General features: G+C 42.0%; 2 protein-coding genes across 3 annotated transcripts; both read left to right on the top strand.

Annotated features, from left to right (window-relative positions):
• Positions 1-7,161: 7,161 nt before the first annotated feature.
• On the top strand, positions 7,162-13,338 carry LOC127296244 (probable E3 ubiquitin-protein ligase ARI2). Its single transcript, XM_051326279.1, has 7 exons — positions 7,162-7,598; positions 7,696-7,728; positions 7,832-8,108; positions 8,961-9,441; positions 11,983-12,531; positions 12,625-12,818; positions 12,933-13,338. The coding sequence occupies exons 1-7, from the start codon at positions 7,422-7,424 to the stop codon at positions 13,088-13,090; spliced, it is 1,869 nt and encodes a 622-aa protein (XP_051182239.1). The 5' UTR covers positions 7,162-7,421; the 3' UTR covers positions 13,091-13,338.
• A 7,042-nt stretch (positions 13,339-20,380) lies between these two features.
• Positions 20,381-24,436, top strand: LOC127296243 (uncharacterized). Of its 2 annotated transcripts, XM_051326277.2 has the most exons (13): positions 20,381-20,512; positions 20,589-20,739; positions 20,816-20,935; positions 21,059-21,160; positions 21,383-21,466; positions 21,814-21,930; positions 22,094-22,534; positions 22,633-23,030; positions 23,130-23,229; positions 23,333-23,389; positions 23,485-23,571; positions 23,675-23,803; positions 23,921-24,436. In XM_051326277.2, exons 4-13 carry the CDS (start codon positions 21,110-21,112, stop codon positions 24,239-24,241), a joined length of 1,785 nt encoding a protein of 594 aa, XP_051182237.1. In that variant the 5' UTR covers positions 20,381-20,512; positions 20,589-20,739; positions 20,816-20,935; positions 21,059-21,109; the 3' UTR covers positions 24,242-24,436. The 2 variants fall into 2 exon arrangements, with proteins under 2 accessions (XP_051182237.1, XP_051182236.1); XM_051326276.2 differs by lacking the exon at positions 20,381-20,512 and having other exon boundaries at positions 20,519-20,739.
• The last annotated feature ends 2,441 nt before the right edge of the window (positions 24,437-26,877 follow it).

Here is a 26,877-nt window from a genome sequence, read left to right as displayed (position 1 = left end):
TTCGCAGAGGGAAGCATGGATTACCCATGTGATATAGCTTTTTATTTTGAAAGCAATAAGAGTTTTTAAAGTATTTATTTTGAGAGGTGCTACTTATGTCAACGGTGGTGATAAATAGTATGACTTATGCTTAATTACTTCCTATAAGTTTGCTTGCCTCATGCATAATATACCAATAGCGCTCACACCTTGTCATAATTAGCTTGGACTTCCATGGATTTTCATCGCATACATATGTTTTAACCAAGTGTAACAAAGGGGTACTTCCTTGCCTCCTGTACAAAGGTCCTTAGGAGATGGATCTCATTTAATTTCTCAATTTTGATGAATCTCAACTTTTTTTGGACATCCATACCAGGAAAGCAAGGACAACAGATATTTCAACTTTTGCCCAACTGAAACTTCCACCATGTGAACATGGCTTTAGTTGGCGGCCCAGTGTTCCTCTCTAACAATATGCATACTCAAATCTTTGCAACTCATGGTAAATCTCTATTACTTCAAACAAGATGAGCATGCATAGTAATTCACATGATATTCAACAAAAGCATATTGATGGTCTTCCCCATGACAGCATGGTTATTACACAACAAGCAACAAATAAGAACTAAAAATGCATAGGACATAATATTTGCCACAATAGTTTTTAGACTACTTTCTCATGAGCTACAATTTACACATAACAGGTGATAATTTTTGAAGGTTTAAAGGTAGCACACAAGCAATTTACTTTGGAGTGGCGGTGAAATACCACATATAGGTAGATATGGTGGACACAATTGGCAACTTTCGTTTTTGGTGGTTGGATGCACGAGTAGATCTCATACTGAGTACAAGTGAAGCTAGCAAAAAGACTAGAAGCGACCAACTAAGAGAGCAATACGGGCCATAATCATGTATAGCGACAAAACATTATCAAGCAAAGCACAAAGTGATATTACAAATCAAAAACTAAATTATCATAGAGACTTTAGTTGACTGGTTATAGTTATAATATGGTATAAGCATGCGCCAAGTCAACCCAATAAAGCATCAAAGGAGAATACCGCAATACTATGTATTTATGATAGAAACAAGACATGATTCTTTTAATGACACATTATGCACTCTCATCCATTTGAAACAAGTCATGCTAAAATAATAAATACTAAGCATATGACAAGAATAATATCCAACATGACATGCCAAAGTCTATGCCACAGTCTAGACAAGCTTCCATTTGCATCACTATAGTCATGAAACATTTTACTCGTATCCAACACCAATCAACTTATTTGAAATAACTCTCAGAGATGAAATACAATATGGACCATAGAGCTAATCATATATAAATAAATAATACTAACGTGCTCTGAACAAAATTCAAGTGAAAGCACAAGAGCTAAACGCAGTACCAGAAAACTAGAGCACTCGCGGAACAATAACAACAAAAACTAGAGCGTTCTATGCAATTAAAAAGGAGCGGAACATTCTCCAAAACAAATGTGTCTGGATCCAACATATGCTACAACAAACAAAACAAAACAAAACAAAAAACAAAAATAAATACGATCCAAAAACAACACATAGCGTATGAAGCAATGAAAATATAGTGTATAGAGAGATGACATGTTGCTTTGTTGATCAAGAGGGGATGTCTTGGGCATCCCCAAGCCTTGACGCTTGTACCTCTTGAATATATTTATTGGGGTTTAGGGGAATCCCCAAGCTTGAGATTTTGTCCATTCTTCATCTCATCACATCATTCTTCTCTCCCTACACTTGAAAACTTTCTTTATACAAAAATTTCTCACAATTCTTTATTAGCAGCATTAGTATAATCAAAATAAACAAATCCACTTATGTTCAGTACTAACATGTATCAAACATATATTAAAGCGTAAGCTACTGTAACAACCTTTCAAATAGTTCTATGATCAAAAGAACTCCAAAAGAAAGATATTTAAGAGGCGAATACAAATAGTGCAGAAATCTATCAAAACAGAACAGCAGGTAAAGATCGAAATTTCCAAAAATTCTCTGTTGCTTATTTCGAAAAGTGGTCAACTAACGAAAGTTATATAATAAACTGGGAAATATGCATAAAAAATTACAGCTCAAAATTACGCTCTGGCTATTTTTAAGAATTTTTATGGTAACAACACATAATCTATTTTCTGGACAGCAACTTCCTCAAACATTACTTTCTTCCTATTAGAGGCTATTCTTGGCACAAAAACGAAATAAAAATGATAAGGAGCGGTTATTACAGTAGTAATAACTTCCAAGACTCAATAAAAAGAAAAATTACTATAAATAAAATATGGGTTGTCTCCCATAAACGCTTTTTTTCTTTAACGCTTTTTAACTAGGCTTGATAGTTTAAGAAGATGCTCACGTAAGAAATATGAATTGAAGCAAAAGAGAGCATCAAGAAGAAAATTCAAAACAAATTTAAGTCTAACCCACTTCCTATTCTTAGGAATCTTGTACACAAATAAATCCACAAAGAACAAAGCGACAAGCATAGGAAGATAAAACACGAGTAACTTCAAAACTTTCAGCATATAGAGAGGTGTTTTAGTACCATGAAAGCTTCTACAACCATATTTTCCTCTCTCATAATAACTTTCAGTAGCATCATGAATAAACTCAACAATATAACCAACACATAAAGCATTCTTATCATGAGCCACATGCATAAAATAATTACTACTCCCCACATAAGCATAGTCATTCTTGTTAATTGTAGTGGGAACAAATTCAACAAAATAGCTATTATTATTATTCTCATCACCGTAATCATCAGATATAGGAGACATATTGTAATCATAATTGATTTTCTCCTCAATAGTAGGTGGACTGAAAATATCATATTCATCATTGTAATCATCATAGCAAATTTTCTCCTCTAAAACGGGGGAAGTAAAAAGATCATGAAAACTACCTTCCCCAAACTTAGACTTTTTTCATAGCATTAGCAACAATGGTGTTCAAAAAATTCGTACTAATAACATTACCATCAGCATGGAAATAAAGTTTCATAGGTTTTTAAATTTTATCTTTGAACACTTCATGTCCTAACTCGAGATAAATACTATACAACTCTCTAATTTTATTGTTGTTTTCCATTAAGCCTAACTAGTGAAAATAAAAATAAGAAACGTCAACATGAAAAGTAAGCATAAAATAAACTAAGTAACAAAAATAACAGCTATAACAGAAACTATTTTTTGTGTTTTTGATATAATGAATCAAACAAAACAAAGTAAAATAAAGTAAGCAAACTATAACAAAGTAAAGAGATTGGAGATGAGAGACTCCCCTTGCAGAAATCCTCTTTCTCCACAGCAACGACGCCAGAAAAAGTCTTGCCGGCGTGCACTCGTAGTACGCAGACACGTTGTTGGGGAACCCCAAGAGAAATGTGTGAAGAGCACAGCAGCAAGTTTTCCCTCAGTATGAAACCAATGTTTAATCGACCAGTAGGAGAAAGGCGTGACTTCTGAAGGTGTTGTTGGCTGACTAGTGGCAGTGCGCACTATCAGCGTCAGCAATAATATGAAACCTGCACATAACACAACCCAAATACTTTTCCCCAACTTATAGTGATGTTGTCAATCTCACCGGTTTGCTGAACACAAAGGATTAGACGTATCGAATGGAAGAAGATGTTTGCAGAAAGTAAACAGAACAGGATTGTAGTTGAATTTATCAGTAAAGGAAATATGACCGGGGTCTACAGTTCACTAGAGGTGTCTCTCCATAAAGAAATAGCATGTTGGGTAAACAAATTACAGTTGGGCAATTGACAGAATATCGATCGATACATGATAAGATGATTACTATGATAATTTGGTATTGGGCATTACAACATAATACATAGATCGTAATTCAACTGCGTCTATGACTAATAATCCACCTTCAGGTTAGCATACGCACCCCATTCCAGTATAAAGTTGCAAGCAACAAACTATTGCATTAAGTAATTTGCGTAAAGTAATCAATAGAATTACCCTCGGATAAAATATTGTTGGGTTATCCCTAGTAGCAACAACACATCTACAACCTTAGAAGTTATAAAGTCACTCTTCCAGGAAACTAGAGACATGAACCTACTATCGAGCATAAATACTCTCTCTTGGAGTCACAAGTGTCCACTTGGCCAGAGTTTCTACTAGCAACGGAGAGCATGCAAGATCACAAATAATATATGACATGAATATATAATCAATCTTAACATAGTACTCAACATTCATCGGATCCCAGCAAACCAAACATAGAGGATTACATAAAGATGATCTTGATCATGTAGGGCAGCTCACAAGATCGATACATGAAGCACATGGTGGATAAGACAACCATCTAGCTACTGCTATGGACCCATAGTCCAGGGATGAACTACTCACACATCACTTCGGAGGTGGGCATGACGATGTAGATGCCTCCGGCGATGATTTCCCCTTCCGGAAGGGTGCCGGGAAGAGCTTCAGAACCCCCCGAGATGGGTTCGGCGATGGCGGCCGCGACGGAACTTTTCGTGGATGGAGGCTCAGGTATCCAGGGTCTTCCCGAGAAGATGTATAAATATGCGGAGGATTCAGGTCGGTGGGGGTGCCTGGGGGGCCCACACCATGCCTTGGCGCGGGCCAGGCCCAGGACGCACCAAGGGCAGGTGTGGCCGCCCTGTGGCGCCTCTTTGTCCCCCCTCCGTACTTCGTCTCCGTTTCGGTAAAATATTAACTTCGGCTTTTGTTTCGTCCAATTCCGAGAATATTTCATGTACAACTCTTCTGAAATACAAAAAAAACAGAAAACAGGGAACTGACACTGTGATATCTTGTTAATAGGTTAGTGCCGGAAATCATGTAAAAGTGCAACGAAGTGTAAACAAAACACATATGAATTGGTGTAAAACAAGCATGTAGCATCAAAAATTATAGATACGTTTAAGACGTATCAGGTGGCAGATTGTCCATTGTCCCAAGATTGCTCCAGGTTCCAGATAGCCGAGGTATAGGGGTAGTTTTTGCAGAAGTGTCTTGCCATTTCGGAGCACCAAGGCAAAGAGGGAAAGTGGGATCATGGGGCCATCCCCTGACGGCGAGCATGTCGGCGAGCATGTCGGCGGTGAGAAGCTTCCCATGCAGGGCAAGCCATGAGAATAGCTTGCATTTTGGCTCTGTGTGCGCGTTCCAGATCTTTGAAGCGTTGAATCTGGGGTGGCTTCCAATGAACTGGGCGTGGTAGGCTGAGCTAGCGTTGTATATTCCATACAAGGTGAAAGACCAAGCAATGATGTCAGGAGTGTCAGGAGAAATATGAACGACTGAAGCAATGCCCTGGACTAGAATATATTTCGCAATCTCGACCAACGTGTTTAGTCTTGCGATGGAACGAATCCAATTGTCATCCTGCAACTCCTTTGCAACACTGCGGTTTTTATTGTTGCGACCCTAAATAGATCAAACTCCCATAGCCGCAAGGCCCCCGATCACACCAGCTGTCGTGCCAGAAGGAGGCCCCATCGCCATTTCCAATGGTAATCTTCGTGGAAGCCCTGAAAAGCGCCATGTCTACATCGTCACAGTGGAGAGTTGATCCCTCCCAGGAACGTTGTGGATGAGTCCATTGCATCCAGGGCCATCGGAGTCTGAGGGCCCGACCTAATCTTTCTAGGCCAGGAATGCCAACAATGCCACCTAGATCCTTTGGTCTACACACCGTCTTCCTATTGACTAATGTATGACCACCATTTGCATGGTCAACATCATCGACTAACCAAACAAAATTGCTTGCAATTCCGGCAATCTTGTCACGAGCCCATTTGGCGAGGGGGATAACACTGGAGTGGTAAATGTTTGTGGGAGGACTGATTTGGCGAGTGTGACTATTCCTGGGTGAGCCAGGTTTTTCCCCATCCAGCCCGGTAGCTTCCCGACGATTTTGTCGATGAGAGGTTGGAGGTCCACTTTACGAAGGCGGCGAAAATGAAGAGGAAGACCCAAATATAGTGAGCTAGCTAGGTTGCGGCACATTTCACGTGTGTCTTTGGTCTTCTCTGATTTTAGGTAGTTTCTTGAACTTCCATATTATTGTTTTCTTTTTTCTTTTTTTTTGGTTCTTCATGTTCTATCGGTTTTCCGACGACTTTTGTTTTTTTTGCCTCTTCACCTTTTCTTTTTTGATTGATTTTTTCTTTAAAATATGATCATTTTTAATTTAAACATTTTCAAATTCGACCATTTTAAACTTTGCATATTTTTTCAAAATATGAACAATATTCAAATTTGAATATTTTCAAAATGTGACCGATTTTTAACTTTGAACAATTTTTAAAATTTTAAAATTTTGTAATTCGACCTTTATGAGATATGAACTTTTTTTTTCCAAAATCTATAAGGTTTCAAATAAATAGGAAAATAGAAAAACCTATCGGAGGACCCATTGCTTGGTCGTTTGTGCCAGCCCAATAGGGTTGCGCGAGGGGAGCCTTGCGTGCGTTACTCCCACACGCACGCGAGCGGGGTATAGGGGCACCCTATGACAGTAGTCACTATGCCCATGTTTGATTACAGACTGGGCCGAAATTTCAATCCTAGTGTCCTTGAGCAGCCATGGCCCCAAAAGGAATTTAGATCATTTGGACAATATAAGTGCATTCCTCAACCAACACTGTGGGCTAAGATTTTTTTTTTTCGGAAAGTGATGTGGACTAAGATCAAAAGATGCTGGCAGAGCTATCGCTGCCAGCTGGATAAAACAACTTGCTTGCGAGTTGTGACTAGAGGCCAAACAATTTACAGTAGCATGGTTCAGAATTCAGATGGACAAGAGGTATAGGCGATGACTTAGGGAGAAGCCACAACCATCAACCTAAGAATCAGACGATGTCACGTCGGTTATGGGCTGTTTAGCCATAAGTAGGTGAAAAATAGGCCAAAGTACTGTAGTACTTTGTGCACTATGTCGCGTGTTATGTTCAGGAAAGTGGTTAGGAGAGAACTGCACGGCACACAAACTAGAACACTAAGCAAGGACGTTTGGGAAGGGTTAGCTTGTCTTCCAAGCCCAGCCTGCTAGACAGGCCCAAACTGACGCCTGGGCCGACGTAGGATGAGCATAGGTGTCTGCCAGTGCCAGATTCCATTAAAAAAATCAAAACGGTGCGTGCCAGTTTTACACTTACACCCTCCGCCCGCACCAGCAGCCGAAAGGCAGCAGTCCTTCCCCAATTCCGGCCACACCTCAGCTTCCCCCTCCACTTCCCTCCCAGCTTCTCCGGCGGCGGCCCCCGTCCCCGTCTCCGACTCCTTCACGCCTTCCCTTCCCGGCCACAATCTTCCTTCCCCGCCGACTCCGTCCGCCAATCTGCAAACCCCTATTTTTCCTCCTCCACCGCCGGTTGTTCGATTCGGCTGATCTGATCGGTCGCCGCGCCGATGGGCCGCGACGCCGAGGAACTATTATCCCCGCCGGCGTCGTCGCCGGAGCCCGAGCAGGACGACGACGACGACGACTGCTACCTCAGCGATCAGGAGGACGATGCCCTAGAGGAGTCCGTCCTCCAGGTCCTCGAGGACGGCCACCTCGAGGACTGCCATTGGTCCGCCTCCTCCGTACGCCCCCGATCGTCTCCCCCTTGCCCGCCCCCGAATGATTGATTGATTGATTGATTCTCTCCCTCACGGATTCCTTCCTTGCTTCTGCTTGCAGGTGATCACCAAAGAATACCTTTTGGCGGCGCAGGTGACTACGGGGGCCTGAGGGCTCCTCCCATTCGGTTTCCAGGGGGGTAAGCCCGTTTTCTTGGTGCTGACACTTTCTTTTGTGATTTTGTTGCGGTTTGCAGAGGGAGGATCTGAGGAAGGTCATGGAGCTGCTAGGGTTGAAGGAGCACCACGCCCGGACGCTCCTCATCCACTACCGCTGGGACGTCGAGAGGATATTCGAGCTGCTCGATCAGAAGGGGAGGGACAGGCTCTTCTCCGAGGCTGGTATCTCTCTCCGACCGGCTAGTAATGCCGGGTTGCCCTCTCCGGTGGAGGTCACCTGCAATGTTTGCTACGACGACGTGCCCCTCTCGGCCGCCTCCCATATGGACTGCGGCCACGACTACTGCAATGATTGTGAGTATTACTCATTTAGAACAAAGGAAGTGCTTGTTATGTATATGAAGCTTTGCGTATGTGCTACCTAAAGCTTTTAGATGCTGGTAGAATGACTGCATCATGCATATTTGGGGGAAAATGCCCTTCGTATTAACAACTGTGCTAATAAGCAGCCTGACAACCTAGGAGTGACAAATCAGCAAATGCCTTACTATTTTACTTACCAAGCAAAATGGCTCATCTTATCATCTTCATTTAAACTTTATACCATGGGAGCATCTGTATTTGTACTTCATGCACAAAAGTAATCTACGCAAGCAGGGATATATCACTTCATAGTCGCAACAGCAATCATTATATTCCTTCATGTAATCTTAGCACTACAAAATTTGGTGTCTAAGTACTCCTGGTAGAACGATTGCATGATGCATTATCAGGGAGAATGACCCACATGTTGACAACCGTGATAATCAGCAGTCTGACATTTGTGTGTTAGGAGTGACAAATCAGCAAATATCTTACCCTTCTAGTTAATGACAAAATGCTGCAACTTATCATCTTAATTAATCTGTTTATTACTGTAGAGCATCTGTATTTGTACTTTGTGCACAGAATCAAACCTAGGGAGGCAGGGGATATCACTTCATAATCGCAAAAACTATCATTATGTTCCTTCATGTAATATTATCACTACAAAATCGGGATCTTGCCATTGAAGGGTATATCAGCATAGCAACATTACAAATTTTTATATACCCCCTACCCCCACTCCCACCATATACACCAAAAGGAACAAATAATCACCCTGTGAACTAGCATTGCTATATCAAAATATATTCCGAATAGCCACTAACATGTGCATTTCATCAGGTTGGACAGAATATTTCATTGTGAAAATAAACGAGGGGCAGAGTCGGCGTGTCAATTGCATGGCTCCAAAATGCAATGCCATCTGTGATGAAGCATTAGTCCGGAAGCTAGTTAGTGCAAAGCGCCCAGATATTGCTGAGCGCTTTGAGAGGTTTTTACTGGAATCTTATATTGAGGACAATGATACTGTCAAGTGGTGCCCTAGCACACCACATTGTGGAAATGCTATCCGCGTCAAAGGTGATATACATTGTGAGGTAGAATGTACATGTGGACGCCAGTTTTGTTTTAATTGCTCCTCGGAGGCACATTCACCATGTTCCTGCGTTATGTGGGAGCTCTGGATCAAGAAATGTCGTGATGAATCAGAGACTGTGAACTGGATAACTGTAAATACTAAGCCCTGTCCCAAGTGCCACAAACCCGTGGAGAAGAATGGTGGCTGTAACCTGGTTGCATGTATATGTGGACAGGCATTCTGGTGAGATATCATATTCTGCTTCAACATTTATGTTTTACATACAAATACTGTTTATTGTCAGCTACTTATGCGCTATTGTTATATTGATACCTTGTTCTATTTTACTTAATACTTACTCACACAAACCAACGTTCCACATTTTTCTTACTTCCGTTTGACTTCTTAGTGGCTTAGCTAGGCTAGGCTAACGAGCTTGTTTTGGCTATTGCCTACCCAGGCAAGGTTACTTGTTTGGTTTATTAGCTATGGCTAGCATTGCCAGCCACAAATGAGCACATACTAGGGACAGTTACTTTGTTCATTCGCAACGCAGAAGTCAAACACTACTTTTTCTGTTTCCTGCCGTCGGAGTAGAGCCAAATTGGCTATCCCGGCGCGGTAAGGATTTTCTATCATATGCTGGCTAATTTTCTTGGGAAAGTTGGTTAGCCGCTCGCTACCAAACACATAACCTTGCCCAGTGAGGCTATTGTTGCCTTTGCCGAGAAACCTAGCGTTCCCTTGGATGCTGATGGCTCTTTTTCGAAGGACATAGTTTGCTGGATATTTACAATCCCATACTTACATGCAGACCACCACTTGAACTTTTTAGGGACACTTGTTGCTACTTGGGAAGAGTGAATATGGAGGAAAGTAATATTACAGTAATGTAGGATAGTGCCTAATGGACTTGTGCATTATCGGTATAATAGCAAAATCAGTTCTCTGCAAATTGTGCCATGAAACAGAGTGTATTGTTGTATTCTTTGCAAACATGCTCTCTGCTAGTGCTAATATGGGCACTCTTGCGTGTACCTGATAGAAAATATAGGGATCATAGTGTGTGTAGTACAAGAGATCATAGTGTAGGTAGTTAGATACTTGTGGTGTGTTTGGATCATTAGCCCGCTTAGCTAGGCTAGGCTAACGAGCTTGTTTTGGCTATTGCCTACCCAGGCAAGGTTACTTGTTTGGTTCATTAGCTATGCCTAGCATTGCCAGCCACAAATGAGCACATACTAGGGACAGTTACTTTGTTCATTCGCAAGGCAGAAGTCAAACGCTGCCTTTTCTGTTTCTTGCCGTTGGAGTAGAGCTGAATTGGCTATCCCGGCGTGGCAAGGGTTTTCTAGCCCATGCTGGCTAATTTGCTTGGCAAAGTTGGTTAGCCGCTCGCTACCAAACACATAACCTTGCCCAGCGAGGCTATTGTTGCCTTTGCCGAGAAACCTAGCTTTCCCTTGGATGCTGGTGAAGTATGTAGTGTGGCCTCTTGGATGCTGATGGCTCTTTTTCGAAGGACATAATTTGCTGGATATTTACAATCCCATACTTACATGCAGACCACCACTTGAACTTTTTAGGGACACTTGTTGCTACTTGGGAAGAGTGAATATGGAGGAAAGTATATTACAGTAATGTAGGATAGGTGCCTAATGGACTTATGCATTGTCGGTATAATAGCAAAATCAGTTCTCTGCAAATTGTGCCAAGAAACAGAGTGTATTGTTGTATTCTTTGCAAACATGCTCTCTGCTAGTGCTAATATGGGCACTCTTGCGTGTACCTGATAGAAAATATAGGGATCATAGTGTAGTACAAGAGATCATAGTGTAGGTAGTTACATACTTGTGGTGTACTTGGATCATTAGCCCGCTTAGCTAGGCTGGGCTAACGAGCTTGTTTTGGCTATTGCCTACCTAGGCAAGGTTACTTGTTTGGTTCATTAGCTATGCCTAGCATTGCCAGCCACAAATGAGCACATACTAGGGACAGTTACTTTGTTCATTCGCAAGGCAGAAGTCAAACGCTACTTTTTCTGTTTCTTGCCGTCAGAGTAGAGCCGAATTGGCTATCCCAGCGCAGTAAGGATTTTCTAGCCCATGCTGGCTAATTTGTTTGGCAAAGTTGGTTAGCCGCTCGCTACCAAACTCATAACCTTGCCCAGCGAGGCTATTGTTGCCTTTGCCGAGGAACCTAGCGTTCCCTTGGATGCTGGTGAAGTATGTAGTGTGGCCTCTTGGATGCTGATGGCTCTTTTTCGAAGGGCATAGTTTGCTGGATATTTACAATCCCATACTTACATACAGACCACCACTTGAACTTTTTAGGGACACTTGTTGCTACATGGGAAGAGTGAATATGGAGGAAACGTATATTATAGTAATGTAGGATAGGTGCCTAATGGACTTATGCATTATCGATATAATAGCAAAATCAGTTCTCTGCAAATTGTGCCAAGAAACAGAGTGTATTGTTGTATTCTTTGCAAACATGCTATTATGGGCACTCTTGCGTTTACTTGATAGAAAATATAGAGATTATAGTGTTAGTACAAGAGATCACGAGTCATCACATATAATAGGCCGTCTATAACTATGTGCCTGGCAGGTTATAAATATTATTTAAAGTTATTTGGTGTGTCATCTATGTTGTCCCACAAGTTAAAGGCTGCAGTGATAAAAAATGTTCTCTGGTGTTTCTAGATTTTGTTTTCTTCTCCACTTGTTTATTAAGTTTGAGTTTTATTTTGCTGATTTGATTTGATGTTTTTCGATGCAGTTGGTTATGTGGTGGTGCTACTGGTAGAGATCATACATGGTCAAGTATTAGTGGCCACAGCTGTGGCCGATTCACAGAAGATCAGTCAACGAAGACAGAGCAAGCAAGGCGAGACCTGTATAGATATATGCACTACCACAATAGATACAAGGCTCACACTGATTCTCTTAAGCAGGAAGCAAAGCTTAAGCGTGACATCCAGTGGAAGATATCCATTTCTGAAAATAAGGAATCCAAAATAAAGGACTACTCTTGGGTGATAAATGGACTGAACAGGCTTTTCAGATCAAGGCGTGTTCTTTCATATTCTTATCCTTTTGCATTCTACATGTTTGGTGATGAGATTTTCAAGGATGAGATGACCACTGAGGAAAGAGAGCTTAAGCAAAACCTATTTGAGGATCAGCAACAACAATTAGAATTCAACGTTGAAAGACTATCTGGTTTCCTTGAGAAGGATTTTCAAAATTTCAGTGATGAGGAGGTTATGGATACGATGAAGCACGTCATCAATCTTTCCAATGTGGTAGATAGGCTGTGCAAGCAAATGTAAGAACTCTGCTCGGCGAAGTCCCCTCAGTTGCATTGAAAAAAAATAGCAGTGTGTCTGTAAATTATTGTATTAACTATATTGCTTTGCAGGTATCAGTGCATCGAGAATGATCTGTTGTACCCTCTCCGCACGCCTCATAATATTGCTCCGTACAAATCCAAGGGTCTTGATAGAGCCTCGGAGCTGCATATTTGTTTGGACTCTGATGAACAAAGTTCACAATCTATGAAGCATAGTCAGGATGAACACAAGATTCAGCCTGGTTTATACAGTAATGAATCAGGTATTCATATGCCATATTTCCTTCTTATCACGCCCTTAAATTGATAGTATGATAAGGATCACCATACAGAGGTTAACCCAATTTAACCTTTTCTGGTTTCTGTTGCATATTTAGGCTCATCTGTGACAGGAAAGCGACCTATTCTTCAGTTGCACGGATCAAGTTCTGACAACAGCGGGCGCCCATCTCACAAGAGAGAAAGAAGAGATGCTCATGGTGGTGGTGCTCTTTTTGATCTCAACGTGCCTGCTGAACTGGCAGACAAGATCTGAAGCTTCAATATCTGACGGAACATTCTGCCGCAACTGTACAGCTGACCTGTGCTTCTTCAGCTACATAAAGGAATCCTCTGTTCTTTTTTGTTGCCTTAGGGTGCCTGCGCTGCAATTCCACCCTGGGGCTATGATCCCTACAAATAGAGCAACTTTCACCTGTTCTCTTGTATATCAATGATACGATCTGATGCCATTGTGCACAGCAACTATAATGCCAAATCTACCCCGCAAGCAAGTGGAGGACATTTTGGAAGAGAACTCTAGATATGTTCTACTCCCTTCGATCCATAATAAGTGTCTCTGATTTAAGTTGTACCAAATCATTGACACTTGATATGGATCGGAGGGAGTGCTATGTTTATGCCGCAAATTGCAAATATATTGTAGGGAACATACTGAATTAACTGGTTGACGCTCTTAGGGGACGTGAACTATCTATGGCCCCTTTGATTCATGGGATTTGCATAGGATTTTTGTAGGGTTGAGAATGTATTGATTTTTCCTGAGTTGTTTCATTCATTGGATCATATTCTGTAGAAACTCGTCCCATAGAAATCATGTAGTGTAAATTTGAAGGAAACAATATTAGGTTTGACTTATAGAAAATTTCTAAACTACAATCAAAGGGAACCCCTCTAAACTAGCATGACATCCTAGTGCTATATATTTTCTATTCTGAGTTGAATACTGAGTATGGTTTCGGTCTAGAGGGAGCATTTTTATCCGAAGCCATCTTGTGGCTGATTGATTTGCATTCTAACTTGACACTAGAAACCTGTTCTCTTGTGCTGAAAAATGGATGCGCGTATGTGGGCTTAGCTGTGTTGTAGGTTTTCGCCCGGGTTTCTTCTAAAAATTGCGTACTCTTTTCTTAATTAATGAATGAGGCACAACTTTTGCCTCTATTTCAAAAAAATAAAAATGTAAGCCCTGTTTGCTGCTAATTAACCGGCTAACTCTCTCTTTTTTAAAGAAAATGAGGCAATATTGCCCGTTTTGTTCAAACAAAATATTTGAGATGGGACCTGGGGAGTAGAGAGCTGTAACCCGAGATGCAAATCCGGTGTTTGATGTACTCCAGGTTGTTTAGAGGTGATCTTGTTTCTTCTCACTGTTGAGCCATCTTTTAGCTACTAGTAGGAACAAACATGCATCCCAAGTCAAGCTTTGGAGAATGCGTTGAAACTGGATTATGCGTTGAAACGTAGCCTCTAGCTTTCTAGAACAACATGGCACGTTGGTAATTGAGGATGCGCTTGTACATTGCGCAGCACCTGGGAATCTTCTGCGTGAAAGAACACTCCATATTGTCCTGTCTCGTGTTTTCCTATAGCATCATCGTAGCGCCTGTACTCTCTAGCTACCTACATGTAGTAGCTGAAGATAAATTTCGAAAAAAAATGCTCGAGCTCCACACGCCCATTGACTTGGCAACAAGACGCCGTCGCCACGGTCGTAGTAGCTGGTAAGTTTTAGGCGTTTAGCGTCTCTCTTACTGACAGCTTGGAAGACCGATGAGAAGAATCTTTTCCGGATCTCGAACTGAGGCTCCACTTCCAGTAATCAAATGCCACTGGATGGAGATGGTTTCCTATGCTCACCAAAACTCTGTCTGTGCGGTATCTTATCGCAGCAACTCTTTCCGGTAACTACTTTAGCATTATCAGTAGCTGTCTACATGGACGCTAGCAATAGGATCAGCGCTGTAGAAGAGGGTCCAACAGCACATGAGACCTCGGGCATGTCTGTCGCTGGGATGTTTTCTTTAATCACTCCACTAGGATTTGATTATGCAGAAGAAAATTAGCTTAACCGAGGTGTCATTTTGTCGTTATCACTGGCACGGCTCACCGAGTCGTCATTTGCAGCATCATTTTGGAAGTGGAGGATCTTGCTTACTGGTCACGATGATGATCATTGTAACTGAAGTGGGGAAAAGAATACAGCAACTCGTGTGCCTCCCTTCTTCTTTTCCTGAGCTTAAGAAGAAGCAGGAGCCTTTTTTTTCTTTTGAAACAAGGAAGCACAAAGCCTTGACAAGTTTGACATAAAAGTGGGTAGTACTGTACCATTCAGGAGGGCTTCATTCTCCATGCAAGAAGGCAAAGAACCAGGAGGGCAATACTTACTACTAGTAGCAAATTTCAACATGTACCCTTTCCGTTGGCCATGAAGTCTCCAACGTGCAATGTGATAAATATAGCCAATGCTGATGCAAGTACATTTCCTATGGAGATTTATGGCATGATCAGCAGAAGATTGGTCCAGCAAAATAATCCGTGCAAGGACAAAAATGAAAGAAAGCCTGGACAAATAATGGTACGTACCACGGCCACATGCAACGTGCTGCCGTCCTGCTTCAGGAACAGTTGAGGGGGCCGGGCAGGGGTTGCCCTAGTGTGATCAAATCCACAGCTGAACTGCACTAGGATTCCCGTGACAAGGAGCTACATGACATTTGGGGCCCGGACGGCCGGTTAGGGTACGTGAGGAATGGGACTAGGCATGCATCTACCGAATCCAACCGATATGGCGATATGCATTTCCATGTAGCGCTTGTCATGTATGCTACTTGCCCCAAAGCTAAAGCAGCTTTGCAACAATTGACACAATCCAACCATGTGTGTGCCTTTATCTAATTGCATATGCTGTTTCTCACAGATGGAGTTAGAAACAATTGTGCGCCTGCGTGCAATAATTTAGTAAATACTCCCTATGTCCCAAATTAATTATCACAGATTTATCTACATACTTTTTAGTGCAAAAATACATGTGAACTGATTATGAAAACGCAAGAACAGAAAAACACATAAATAAGTTACCAATGCAACTGCAAAATAGAGGACGATGGAACACATGAACTCTAAAATTTAGGGGTTAGGTTTAAAAAAATATAGGAAAAATACCGAATTCCTAATAAATACGGTCAAATAATAGTAAAACCACATGACAAAGTACAATCAAGATGTTATTACTGTTACAAACAGGACAAGAAATAACGAAGAACAAAAAGGAAATCACATCGGGAAGCACAAGATTTAACGTGGAAAATCGTGGTTACACTCTTATGCACATGTTGATAATAGAAAGTTAGAGTGTAGGGTTGTTAAGTGCGTGTTTCTTGGTTATAATTTAGGAGTTAAGGCATAAAAGTTATAGAATCCTAAAATTAAGAAGTTTTTGATGAGCATGAATGTTGTTTATAATAAATGGTTATGTTTAATGATAGTCTATCTACAAGTGTTTCTGATGCTATTGCTTTTTTTTTGTTTCTGATGATGAGAAGAAGATGGAGGAGAAAGAAAATGAAGTTGTTAAAATGATAACACTATTGTTCAACACTCATCATCTGTTTTACAGCAAAGAAATAATTCCATTGCCGCTGATAGACCGAGGCGTAACAAAGGTCCACATCTTTGTTTACTTCATCTTTTTCATTATGCTTTGAGTTGTGGTGAACAGGTGGAACAACAATTCTGAACCTGCTACATATACAGAAGCCATTGCATCTGTTGACCACGAGAAGTGGATTGCTGCTATTCAAGAGGAGATAAAATCGCTTGAGAAAAATGACACATGTGATGTTGTTCGATTGCCTAAACAAAACAAGGTTGTCCGATGTAAGTGGATATTCAAGAGAAATGAAGGTGTGTCTCCAAATGAGCCTGGTTTAAGGCAAAATTGGTAACAACAGGTTGCAGCTAGATTCTAGGTATTGATTATAATGATGTATTCTCTACGATTATGAAACATAGTATTGTTTGTGCATTATTTGGTATTGTGGCTATGCACGATCTTGAGCTTGAGCAACTAGATGTAAAGACTGATTTTTTGTATGAAGAATTGGAGGAGGAGATGTACGTGGATCAACCTGCAGGTTTTGTTGTGCCTGGTAAGGAGGATCTTGTGTGCAAATTAAAGAAGCTCCTTTATGGCCTGAAATAGTCTCCAAAATAGTGGTACAATAGTTTGATTCATTTATGTTTGCACATGATGATTTTAAGAGATCTCGGTATGATAACCGTGTTTACATCAAGTTTATTAATGAATGTCATATATACTTGTTGTTATATGTTAGTGATATGTTGATTGCTACCAAGAGCAAGAAATATATCACTACTTTAAAGTCTCAGTTCAGTAATGAGTTTGAGATGAAGGATCTTGGTGCTGCTAAGAAAATACTAGGTATGGAAATTTTAAGGGACATAAAATATAGTTTTCATTTCTTAGTTAGCAAAATTGTATTAAAAAAGTTCTTCATCACTTTAATATGCATGTGGTAAAGTCTATTAGTACTCATATTGCTCCTAACTTCAAGTTGTCAGCATTATTTCAGTGTCTTAGTACTGATGAAGATATTGAGTACATGTCACGAGTTTCATATTCTAGTGTTGTTGGTTTCTTGATGTATGCCATGGTTTGTTCTCGTCCTAATTTATCATATTCTATAAATTTGGTCAGTCGATACATGGCTAATCCTGGTAAAAGACAATGGAAAGCTATGGATTTTTAGGTACCTTCGTGGCACATCCAAATCTTGCTCGAAGTTTGGCAAGACCGGTGAGGGACTCGGCTATGTGGATTTAGATTTTGCTGCCGACTTGGATAAGAGGAGGTCCCTCACAGGTTAGATGTTCACCGTTGGTGGATGTGATATGAGCTGGAAGGCAACGTTACAACCTGTTGCTGATCAATCTACAATTAATGCATAATACATGGCTATTGTTGAACCTTGCAAAGAGTCTGTTTGGTTGAAAGGTTTGTATGTTGAGCTTTGTGGAGATGATTCTTGTATTAATCTGTTTTGTGACACTTAAAGTGCCATCTACCTTACTAAAGATCAAATGTTGCATGAGAGGACGAAGCACATTGATGTCAAGTACCATTATGTTAACCACATCGTTGCACAAGGTAAACTGAAAGCATGCAACATTAGTACTTATGATAATCATGCTGATATGATGACATACTCAGTTCTTGTGGCCAAGTTTGAGCTTTGCTCGAGGTGTATAACTGTTTTGCCCAAGTGGTTGTTAGCGCCAACAAGTGTTTTCTTTGTTGTTGAGGTAATTTTTGAAGTTCATACTACAATAAGGATTTTTTCTCAAGGTGAAGTTTTTTATATTATGATCCAAATTCATAAGAAAGTTAATTCTGACGAGCGGAGCAAGGATCATCACCGCTGCCTGAGTTGTGATCAATCAAATATAGCTAAGTCCTGGTATTTACTACTGCTCGGAATTAGATCATGAGGGAATTTCTATCTACAACAGGCAGAACTCAAAATATTTTCTGACGATATTCATTTTCCTGAAGAGGCATATAAGGTATTAGGTGGATGTTTATACCACTAGAGAGACAAAAGTGAGATTCTAAGGAATAAAAAAATAAAAAATGGGTGTATGTTCTACGGGAAAAAAAAGTTATCAAGAGCAAGGAAAAAAGTATTTTGTTTCCATTCGCCCTGCAGTCGCATATGAAATGGACGCAGTGAGAAATTTAGCAACACTTTTTCCACAAGATCTCTTGCAAGAAGAATATAATCTCCAACTTTGATTGGGGCTTGGGCCGAAGTGGATCATCATTACCGTCAATTTATACTTCTTGTAAGCTGTTGGCTAGAGTTCATCGCTTAATACGATGACTCACGGCTTCTGTAAACACTCTGCGATATAGAGAAGTTTTGCTGGCTGGTACCCATGGTTTTTTCCTCACTGTGTGGGAGAGGTTTTCCACATTAAATTTTGTGTCTCTCACTATGATTTTCTTTTCGTTTTTTGTTATTGCTTGTCTTGTTCATCACCTCCCTAAAAACCTTGGTCTCGTACTTCAGAAATTTGAAAAAGAGGGTCAAGTAAATAGTAAAATTCCTATGTTTTCCTTTTGAAACTAAGATTACATGAAAATTTCCTGCTTTTCATTTGCTCAATTCTTGTGAACCTAGCAGAATGATGTCATCATAATTTTTTCCTATTACTATGTTATTATTCCTCGCTTTTCTTTTTAACCAAAGAGGTCCTAAATGAGACCTATGTGTGCGTAAGATTTGTCCAGCAGGACACGGTCCCGGCGCCGTGGATATCCTGTGAGCACCGGCTAGTGCCGATGTGCAGGTGTACGGGTAGACGGCGAGATACATGTGATGACGGTGTCACATGACCTGCCAAAGTTGCTGCTTGGGAGGTCAAAGTAGCAGCAGCGCATCAAGGCAAAGGAGCGGCGTTTTCGAGGCGAAAAGATGGCTGATTCACCGCAACAGTGGACGTGTGCCTGGCCATTTTTCTTGGCCGCTTCTTTGGGGGCAGAGATTTGGTGCACATGGGCACCAGTGATCTCGTTTTTTGAAAAAAATAAAAATCATATTTTTGAGTTTCAAAAAATTCTGCAAAAAAATCCACACATAGTCAAAGGTGTACCCCACAAACGTGCAAAACATCAATTTCAAATACTTAATATTTTGAGCTACACAAAAATGACAAAATTGTAGATCTGAGTAGTCATTTTCAAATCTCAAAAACATATCAGATTTTGTCATTTTTCTCTAGCTCAAAATAAAAAGAATTTCGGATTGGGATTTTGCATGATTGTGGGATGTATCAATGACATTCTTCAGAATTATTTTCATGATTTTTATAACTTGTAAAAATATTTTTAATTTTTTTTTTAACATAGCGAGAGCACTGGAGCTCGGGAGCTAAAAGCATTTTTCGGCTTCTTTGGGGTTTTGGACTTGTGTGTTCTTGCTCTGCGCTCTTCATGCAGCCCTTGCTCTCTGCTCGTGTCTGATGCGTGGACACAGAGGACGACTTCCAATCAATTACCTGAGCAGCCTAGTCTTCACACAGAGGTCAAAGAAAAGCCACGCATGTTTACTGTCCTCCATGCTGACTTGCTGCGCCGTTTATCTGCATCTGAGCTCATCATTATCGTTCAGACTGGTAAAACTTGCATAGTGCACAAGATCGTCATTTTTACTGAGAGGTAGAAATACTTTTTATGTCAAAGAGTTAAGCAAAACACATGTTAAGTATCCCTGCAGCTCAAATAATCCAAAGCTTAGTGGCAGATGCTTAAGGTGACTGAAGATCCAGTGACACCATCATCATCTGATCTGAATGTCTGAGGTATCAAGGGGGGTAAAAAGGTGAGCACCTTTGTACGAAGTGAATCAGCGTGCGGGGATATAAAAAAAGGATGCTTCCAGATCTGGATAGAATAGAGCGAGTGTGTGGAGCCCACTCTGACCTCTCACCTCTACAAAAAACCTGCATAAAAAAGAAGCGAAGTTGGTAAGTTTCTGGCCAGACATAAACATATACCGCCACCATAAACAAAGTATCGGAAATAGCCGGACAGTGGAGAGGAGGAGGACCGATCCGGCGTGATGGCAGCATGATAGGAGCACTGGCAGTACCTCCAGTACAGTACAATCCCACCTCCTCGAGTTCATCCATCGCCCTCAACCTCGACCTCATATGCTCCTCACACTCCACAGACCACAGGGGAAAGCGACCTCGGAGGCGGCAGCTCGGAGACAAGGAAAGGGTGCCATTTGCAAGCAGGCCAACGCAAAGGTGTTCGTTAGGTGATCAGCCCCTCGGCAACAGCTCCGGCGTCCCGCTTCTTGTGGATGGTTTATGTATGAGGTGAGATTCCTCCTCCCCATCATTCATAGCGTCTCTCCCGTTTCTCTTCATTAAGTTTCTCTAACCTGGAATGCAGTTGTACTTGTGAGATCACTGAGGAGGAGCTCTTCTTGAGCTCGGCGGCGCAGACTTGCAGCAGAGTTGCTGACCTGCAGGATCCTTCCGAATCCGTAATGTGTCACCGCCGCTCAAAGAGGTTAGCGCCCTGTGCCATTTTGCAATTGCAACAAGCTTTTTTGTTTCCTTGCGACACCATGTTTGGACTTTGGAGTTTGGATATATTGGTCTCAGGAAAGATTTTATGAACATATCTTTTTAGATAGAAGCACTTCTTGGTGGCGTTGGTAGCGGTTCTATTAGAACGCTCAGAATGGATGGCATGGATTTGCCATCTCCCAGGTGCCATCCTCAGCATCAACAGGTAAAGTGGCAGTTACAGAGATAAAATCCCCCCTAGTTCTTCAACCAGTGTTTTCCTTCTTGTTGAAATTCTCAATTTCTGAACCACTTTGTTCTGTCAAGGATAAGATTTTTTTTTCTGTCTCTTGCTTACAGTATTTGCTAGATGCCTTAAGATGCATGTGTATTTACTCTGAATATTCTCACATTTCTCCACGCCTTACCCTTTTCTGTTCTTTGCAAGATTTCTGGGGAACAGAGGGATCAGAACAGCACCAGTAAAAGGCAATCCCGCACCACTGAGATTCCGTGCACTTTGGTACAAGAGGTAAGAGATAGATATTGCGCAAAAGCTGCATTGGCGTATGTCTCTCTTATTAGGGAACATTGCCAATTATGCAAATATTAAGATTCAGACCATGTTGATCACTTTTGCATTCTTAGTACAGTATTCCATCGAAAGCTATTCAGTCTTGCAGCGCCTAAAGAATGCATTCTAAATTTGAGTAATTTAAGGATACGGTAGACACTATTGCCCACTAGTTCGTTGTGCCAGTACAGTATAAGATCAGAGAATCAGTTGTACTGTATTCAGAATTGCTTCAGTTGATTATGCTTGTTGACATATGGTGATATTTTAATTAGTATGCGATACTTATGAGGTTATTTCTGCAGGTCCAACATCTTGAGAAGCGACTAAATGATCAGTTTGCCATGCGGCATGCTCTAGAGAAAGCATTAGGTCACAAGCCCTGTGCCATCCATTTATCGAAAGACTGCTGTGTTCCAAAGGTAAAATTCATCTTTTATGATATAGTGATACTGGAAGAAGCAGAAAATTCAGTGTTTAAGCACATCATATACTTCCCAGTTTTGTTGTCTGCACATTGTTTTGCAAGGAAATATTTTTGGATTGTTGATTCAAAGCAGCTATCTGTCTTTTATGTCATGACAGCCTACTGAGAAGCTAATACAGGAAATTGCGGTACTAGAGCTAGAAGTCATATGCTTGGAGCAGCATCTCCTAACACTCTACCGGCAGGCCTTTGAACAGCAATTGTGCAGTACAATTTCTGCTTGCGGCACGGAACGAAGCAAGCGATCAGCAAGGTCATTTTCAGGAACACTATCAGAAACTTCTGCACTCGATTTCTCAACCCCAAAGAAGCATCCATTGGTTCAGTCCAGTCGCATGGTCCAAGCACGCAGGTCGGCGACGGCAACACTTAATAGTGAGCCTGGCATTTCACAGCACAATGACAGCAAGACCATCATTGGGCGCAGCCATTCCTCACTACTTCCGCGTTCCATTTGCTCCGCTAGAGTATCTCCTTCAGCAAACAATCTTGCTAGAGCTCTTAAACCATGTCATACATCGCCTCTATCATTTGTTGAGGTATGCAACGTTGTCTGGAACCTCTCATCATTTGCTATATGGTCTTGGTTGCAGTAGGCTTGTAGAAATTTTTGTACTAACATATTTTTCGTGACCAGGAGGGCAAGTGCATGGATTCAAGTATTGTAAGCTTAGCAGATATCCTGGGTACCAGGATTGCAGATCATGTTCCTCAGACACCTAACAGGATATCTGAGGACATGATCAAATGCATTGCTTCCATATACATTAAGCTCAGAGACGTTAGTGCCGTTCAACGTGCCTTCCTCCCCTCACCATGCTCGTCCTTTTCATCGGCGAGCGGGATCTCTTCTAAATTTACTGGCGATATATGGAGCCCAAGATTGAGGAAAGATAGCTTTATTGAGGCATGGCAGGACAGTTCATTCAGTTCTGGTGATCTTGGTCAGCAGTATGATTCTGTAATTGAGGTGTCTGCTCTCTGCAAGGGGTCTCAGAGGTCTACCGATACGAAAGAGATGTTGTGTAAATATAAGTGAGTATTTTTCATGCCATATTATTGTGTTCCAGTCCATATCGAGCAAATGATCCATACAGCTATGTGCATTTGACTGACTATTGTGCAACTCTGCAGATCACTTGTACAACTGCTAGAAACAGTTGATCTCGGTGGAATGAAAAATGAAGAAAAGCTTGCTTTCTGGATCAATGTTCACAATGCCATGATGATGCATGTAATGTATCTAGTTTCTTGGCATGCGTGTACTTACATATCTCGCTATACTTTCTCAAAATTCTGGAATGTTGAACTTCAGTCCTAACATTGTTATTTTCCAGGCACATATAGAACAAGGGGTCCCGCAGAGTAACAGCAAGAGATTGTTGCTTAATAAGGTCATGCCCACATTGATTGAGAACATGCTTAGATATAGCAGCACCTACTCATCCCCTCACAAAATTTTGATCTTGCAACCACTTCTGTACTGCAGGTATCCTATATCATCAGTGGCCAGAAGATAAACGTGGAGTTGATAGAGTACCAAATCTTGTGCTGCCGAGTACAATCTTCCGGGCAGGTTCATTATTCTAACTCCTCTCCTCAATTCTTTTACTGCATATCAGCTTGAATTGCAAATATGGCATTCACTTCACATGCTGATTCCCTTCCAAATTCTGCAGTGGTTAAGGTTACTTCTGTACCCGAGATGGAAGCCCAGAGACAAGGATGAGCTGCAAGGCTTTGCCATCGATCGGCCTGAGCCGCTGGTGCACTTTGCGCTGTCCTCCGGAAGCCACTCAGATCCAGTGGTAAGCACGAAGCGCCGATTCAGTCCAAAATCTCTACCTCCGATTTGTTTTGTCAATATTGGCACACCGAACTGATGGTGGATCGTCATGATCTGTCTCCTCCGCTGCCGTCGTCAGGTGCGTCTGTACAGCCCGAAGAGAGTGTTCCAGCAGCTGGAGGCGGCGAAGGAGGAGTTCATCCGCGCCAACGTCGGCGTGAGCGGGTCGGGCCGCAGGGTGCTCCTCCCGAAGGTGCTTGAGTCCTACGCGAGGGATGCCGGGCTAGGCGCGGGGGACCTGCTGCGCGTGGTGGAGTCCTGCCTCCCGGAGAGCCTCCAGGCGGCGCGGCAGCAGGGGAGGCCGCGCGGCGGCGGCGTGGAGTGGAGGCCCCACAACATGGCCTTCAGATACGTGCTGGCGCGGGAGCTGGTAGGGTCCCCGGCGTGCAGCAGGCAGTGACGTCTCCGGCGTGTTGCATGATGATGGTATGGGATGATTCAGTGCTTGCTGCGTGCAAGAGTCCAAGATTTGTAGCTGGAGATTCAGATCTGCGACCTGCATGCTGCAACTTTCTCATCTTCTAGGCGTGGTTTGGCTCTATGTACAGAAGGAGAATGGATACGACGAGACGAGGATGGGTGTGTTGTATTTCTATCCGTTGGCCATGCATCATGCACGCGCGCACTCAGCACGCAAAATGTACATGATCTTCAACTAGGTACACTGTACACGGTTGCGGGTCCTGCCTATACCGGGAACATATGACTTTCTGGATGAGAAATGCAAACTTGGAGAGAAACAAGCAGAGAGTACCCTAGCCACCTCCTCCCCTCCCATCCTCTTGGGCGCCGTGGGAGGATGCCATGGCAAAGGTTTCATGACTGATGGTGGCGGAGGGGTTTCTCCCCTATGCACCGTTGCGGTGAATGCCCATTGTTGAGGATGGCCCATAAAGCTCCGACGACCATTATTGGGTCTCGTGTTGTTCCATCAAATTTCGGCCTGTCGGCACTGACATTGTAGCTAGGGCCTCCACCCTAGTTGGTGGTTGCAGGTGCGCCATGGTGTTATGAGAGATGTAATTATTTCGCGATGAACCATCGTTTGCGATAGCTTAGTCACCATGTTTGAAGTAGGCATCAACACAACTGTCGGTAATGATCTAGTCTTACCATTTTAGATCGATGTTGGTATACGTGCAAGCAAAATGATCGTTCTGGTTTACATCGGTTGCTTGGTATTTAGTGAAGGGGATTGTACATGTATTTAAAGAATTTTACATCTACACGAATTCCCAAGATATATAATATGTAGTTGCAATAACGAGATTCGATCGACATCAACTCACCGTGTAAAACGGAAAAGCTCGATGACGATGATGATTCGGGCGATCGTCGCAGCTAGGCGATACTTCCCAGCCGTGTGCATATATCCTTCTTGCTCCAAGAATCGAACGGATGATTCCTCCGGCTTAGTCGACACGTATAGACGTACAATCAGCGAGGGATTCGTCGTCCAGGGCTAGGCTACCGCGGCGAGAGAGGTGAAGCCTTACTGCCTATGTGAAGAGGGAGAGAGAGAGACGATCAACCAAAGGGCTAGTAAAAATACTCCGACAAAATTACACATCAATTGAGGAGGGGGCACCTCTATTTATATGTGGAAGGGGGCACCAACTTGGGAAGGAGGCAGCCGCCGCCGCAGGGCACCTAGGGATGGCCACCGTCCTCCCTTAGTTCGATTCGGCGGGAGGTGGTCTGGCCACCCCCAAATATTAAGGCCCACCCCCGAGAGGGAGCAACGGGATGGGATGACGGATGGGCCACGGGGGCCTGGCTAGCTAGCCTAGTTGGGTCGGCCTGGCCGGCTTCCTGTGGCCCTTGGGGTCTTGGCCAGCCACCTCCCATTAATCTCCACCAAAACTATTCCCTCTCTTCTTCTGGTGTCCATTCGACACTTTTAGATTTCACCAAAACAAGTTCCCCCTATATGAAATATCACCTAAGTGATTCCGGGAATAATTCCATATATATAGTAGCCTAGGAACACTTTTGATGTTACCCTAAATCACTTATGACATGCGCATAGTGACTGAAGTCTTTCTCTCTTAGTCATAAAATCCCTGTAACAATTCCAGATGATGTCGGAATTATTCCGAACAACTTCTCTCAACCACATACCATAAATACAACTCTCACAACAGATTGTACATCCTTAAGCGTGTGAACCGATAGGTTCGATGTAGTGCAGTCAGGTTCGATGTAGTGCAGTCATGACTCTGAACAACTTCAGATCAATAACTAACATCGGGATTCGGACATCCATGCTAGGTCCTTTTGCGTACTCGAAGTTTAGTATTTAACTAACCTTCCGTGTTGTTAAATGTCATTCCCATAGTTAAACAATATGTTGATAAACCGAGGCGAGACTTTGGTATTCCTGTAATCAACTCTTGATTATTAGGCCCATTATCCTTGATCCGATATCAATGCTAATTTTCTCGTTTAGTGTATATTGATGATGGCATGTGATCACTATCACAATGTATATGTGAAGATATGTTACTTAACATGAAAATACTTAGAGGTCCCATTTCATATATATCCTTTGTTAGGAGGAACAAATCCCAGTCTTGAACTAGGTTTCCCGCACCTTCAAATATACCTATGTCTTAACCTTCCCAATAGTCAGAGTTAACCGACGAGTGTGGATGAGATCAAAGCATACCCTTCAATATGATTTACCATAATATTTTTATGGTCAAAGGACCTATACATAATTAACAATTAAAGATATATGCTATTAACCAGAATGTCTCATAGAATATATGTGACTTATGTCTCTTCGGTGCGATTGTTCAGACAAATAATCTATCCTGATTGTTGTTAGCATAGCCATGCTCATGATCAGAAAAGGTTGATCATCTCACAACAAACGAGCTAATTTTATTAGAGGCAATTTTTTCACTAAAATGTAATCACGAAGATACCAATTGTACCTAGACTCTGCAACAAAGCAATACCCTAATGGTAGTACGGATGCACACAACCGAAAAATAAGAAGACACTAAAAAAAAGTCATGTTGTATATAGTGT

The sequence above is a fragment of the Lolium perenne genome, chromosome 4 (assembly GCF_019359855.2).
Source record: "Lolium perenne isolate Kyuss_39 chromosome 4, Kyuss_2.0, whole genome shotgun sequence".
Classification (NCBI taxonomy): domain Eukaryota; kingdom Viridiplantae; phylum Streptophyta; class Magnoliopsida; order Poales; family Poaceae; genus Lolium; species Lolium perenne.
This window is presented reverse-complemented; position numbering and strand designations above follow the sequence as displayed.

Excerpts from the sequence above, each read along its gene's own strand:
- LOC127296244 (XM_051326279.1), top strand. The coding sequence starts at position 7,422 with ATGGGCCGCGACGCCGAGGAACTATTATCCCCGCCGGCGTCGTCGCCG. Across the intron at positions 7,599-7,695 it reads GCCATTGGTCCGCCTCCTCC|GTGATCACCAAAGAATACCT; the intron begins GTACGCCCCCGA and ends TTCTGCTTGCAG. Across the intron at positions 12,819-12,932 it reads TTTATACAGTAATGAATCAG|GCTCATCTGTGACAGGAAAG; the intron begins GTATTCATATGC and ends TTGCATATTTAG.
- LOC127296243 (XM_051326277.2), top strand. The coding sequence starts at position 21,110 with ATGGATGGCATGGATTTGCCATCTCCCAGGTGCCATCCTCAGCATCAA. Across the intron at positions 21,161-21,382 it reads GCCATCCTCAGCATCAACAG|ATTTCTGGGGAACAGAGGGA; the intron begins GTAAAGTGGCAG and ends GTTCTTTGCAAG. Across the intron at positions 23,031-23,129 it reads GAGATGTTGTGTAAATATAA|ATCACTTGTACAACTGCTAG; the intron begins GTGAGTATTTTT and ends GCAACTCTGCAG.